This window comes from Octopus bimaculoides, chromosome 17, assembly GCF_001194135.2.
Source record: "Octopus bimaculoides isolate UCB-OBI-ISO-001 chromosome 17, ASM119413v2, whole genome shotgun sequence".
NCBI classification, from domain to species: domain Eukaryota; kingdom Metazoa; phylum Mollusca; class Cephalopoda; order Octopoda; family Octopodidae; genus Octopus; species Octopus bimaculoides.
The window spans coordinates 48,796,083-48,796,724 of record NC_068997.1 but is presented as its reverse complement, the minus strand read 5'-3'; the positions used below and the strand labels follow the sequence as shown (position 1 = coordinate 48,796,724).

Below are 642 nucleotides of genomic sequence, written 5' to 3'. Positions count from 1 at the left end.
GTAAGGACTGACGAAATGCCGCTAAGCATTTCGCCCAGTGTGGTAATGATTCTGCCAGATCACCGCCCTACATTGAATAATAATAATAATAATAATAATAATAATAATAATAATAATAATAATAATAATAATAATAATAATAATAATAATAATAATAAGAAGAAGAAGAAGAAGAAGAAGAAGAAGAAGAAGAAGAAGAAGAAGAAGAAGAAGAAGAAGAACAAAAACAACAACAACAAGAAAAGCTGTATGTTACCCAGTTATTTGGCAAACTTGAACCTGCTTTCCACACATAGTAGTTTTTCTTGTCTCCCGGATTTGCTTTGTTGCTTTCCACGAACCACGCATGTTTTTTACTTGTTTGGTTAGGAATAAAATCAAGTACCACGTATATACCTGGAAAATGTAGTAGTAGTAGTAGTAGTAGTAGTAGTAGTAGTAGTAGTAGTAGTAGTAGTTGTTGTTATTTTATTAGTGAGGATACATTATTAATGGTGGTAGTGATGGGGTGTTAGTAAAAGTGATAACGTTGGATCCCAATAGATGTGCCTCATCTGCCAACATACTCATTCTCACTCTCCTTCCCGGGCTCTCTCACTCTCTCAGACATATACACATATGCTTATATATATATATATATAT

The 642-nt window shown here is 33.0% G+C and overlaps 1 protein-coding gene across 1 annotated transcript in view; it reads right to left on the bottom strand.

Moving 5' to 3' along the window:
- The window catches only part of LOC106868209 (alpha-glucosidase), a 24,524-nt gene that overhangs the window by 19,947 nt on the left and 3,935 nt on the right, over positions 1 to 642 (bottom strand). The window contains exon 2 of the mRNA XM_014913371.2: positions 257 to 396. Coding sequence (XP_014768857.2) covers positions 257 to 396 — 140 coding nt within the window. The remainder of the gene's footprint in view (positions 1 to 256; positions 397 to 642) is intronic.